At 43.0% G+C, this 967-nt stretch overlaps 1 protein-coding gene across 1 annotated transcript in view; it reads left to right on the top strand.

The window, feature by feature from the left end:
- Positions 1-967, top strand: part of LOC119593768 (putative sodium-coupled neutral amino acid transporter 11) — a 33715-nt gene that overhangs the window by 21751 nt on the left and 10997 nt on the right. Inside the window, exon 3 of the mRNA XM_037942785.1 lies at positions 662-871. Coding sequence (XP_037798713.1) covers positions 662-871 — 210 coding nt within the window. The remainder of the gene's footprint in view (positions 1-661; positions 872-967) is intronic.

Genomic DNA, 967 nt, shown 5'->3' on the forward strand with positions numbered 1-967 from the left:
GAGATAGTTGCGAGATATTCAGATTTTTTTCTTTGACGGAAAAAACAGGGATAGATGCGAGATTTTTTTTCTTTTGTTTTTGACAGTGCAATATTTCGAAGTCGACGGATTTAGTCAATTAGGATGTCAAGATCGGATATGTCGATCAGGATTTGTATCGGCGTATATCACTGTAATCGGTTGGGATGAGTGAAGATTTATTATCCTATATTACGGATGGATAAAAAAAGAGACGGCGTGTTAGCATGATTTAAGTTGATATTCATTTGAAGGTTTTATTAAATTCCTTGCAATTTATTGTGGATTTTGAAATTTATAATGGAATGTGGAGTGTTTATTGCGCTTTGGATTAATGTTTTTTTCAGTCTCTGCGTATCATATTCATGAATGGTAATTCTCTCCACGTGTGTGTGTACAGCTTGAAGTTATATTGCCAGTGGTCTCGGTGATGCATTTATATATCTATTATCTATATTTATAGCTGTTATATCTCAAAACATAACCCCGTTGCACTGCTTTTCTTGCTTTCATCTTTTCATTCTACCACTATCTCATTATCGTAATATCCACCTACTAAAACATACCATAAAGCAACATCCACAATGCCCTCATCTCCTCTACGTCCTTCTTTAACCCACAAGTGACATATCTCTCACTCCAGGAATGCCCTTGGCCCTACACGAGGCAGGCTTCGGGGTCGGCCTCCTCCTGCTGGTGCTGGTGTCGCTCATCACGGACGCCTCCCTCTGCCTCATGATCGCTGTGGCACGGACCGTACAGGCCAACACGTACCAGGAGCTCGTCAGCAGAGCCTTCGGAAGACCCGGTTTCATCGTGACGTCTTGCCTGCAGTTCCTCTACCCTTTTATCTGTGAGTGTGAGGGAATGAGGATGGGGGTGTGAGGAATGGAGAGGGTGGGAAAGGGAGAGAGGGAAGAAGTGGGAAGAAGAGGGAGGGAAGGAGGTG

The sequence above is a fragment of the Penaeus monodon genome, chromosome 32 (assembly GCF_015228065.2).
Source record: "Penaeus monodon isolate SGIC_2016 chromosome 32, NSTDA_Pmon_1, whole genome shotgun sequence".
Taxonomy (NCBI): domain Eukaryota; kingdom Metazoa; phylum Arthropoda; class Malacostraca; order Decapoda; family Penaeidae; genus Penaeus; species Penaeus monodon.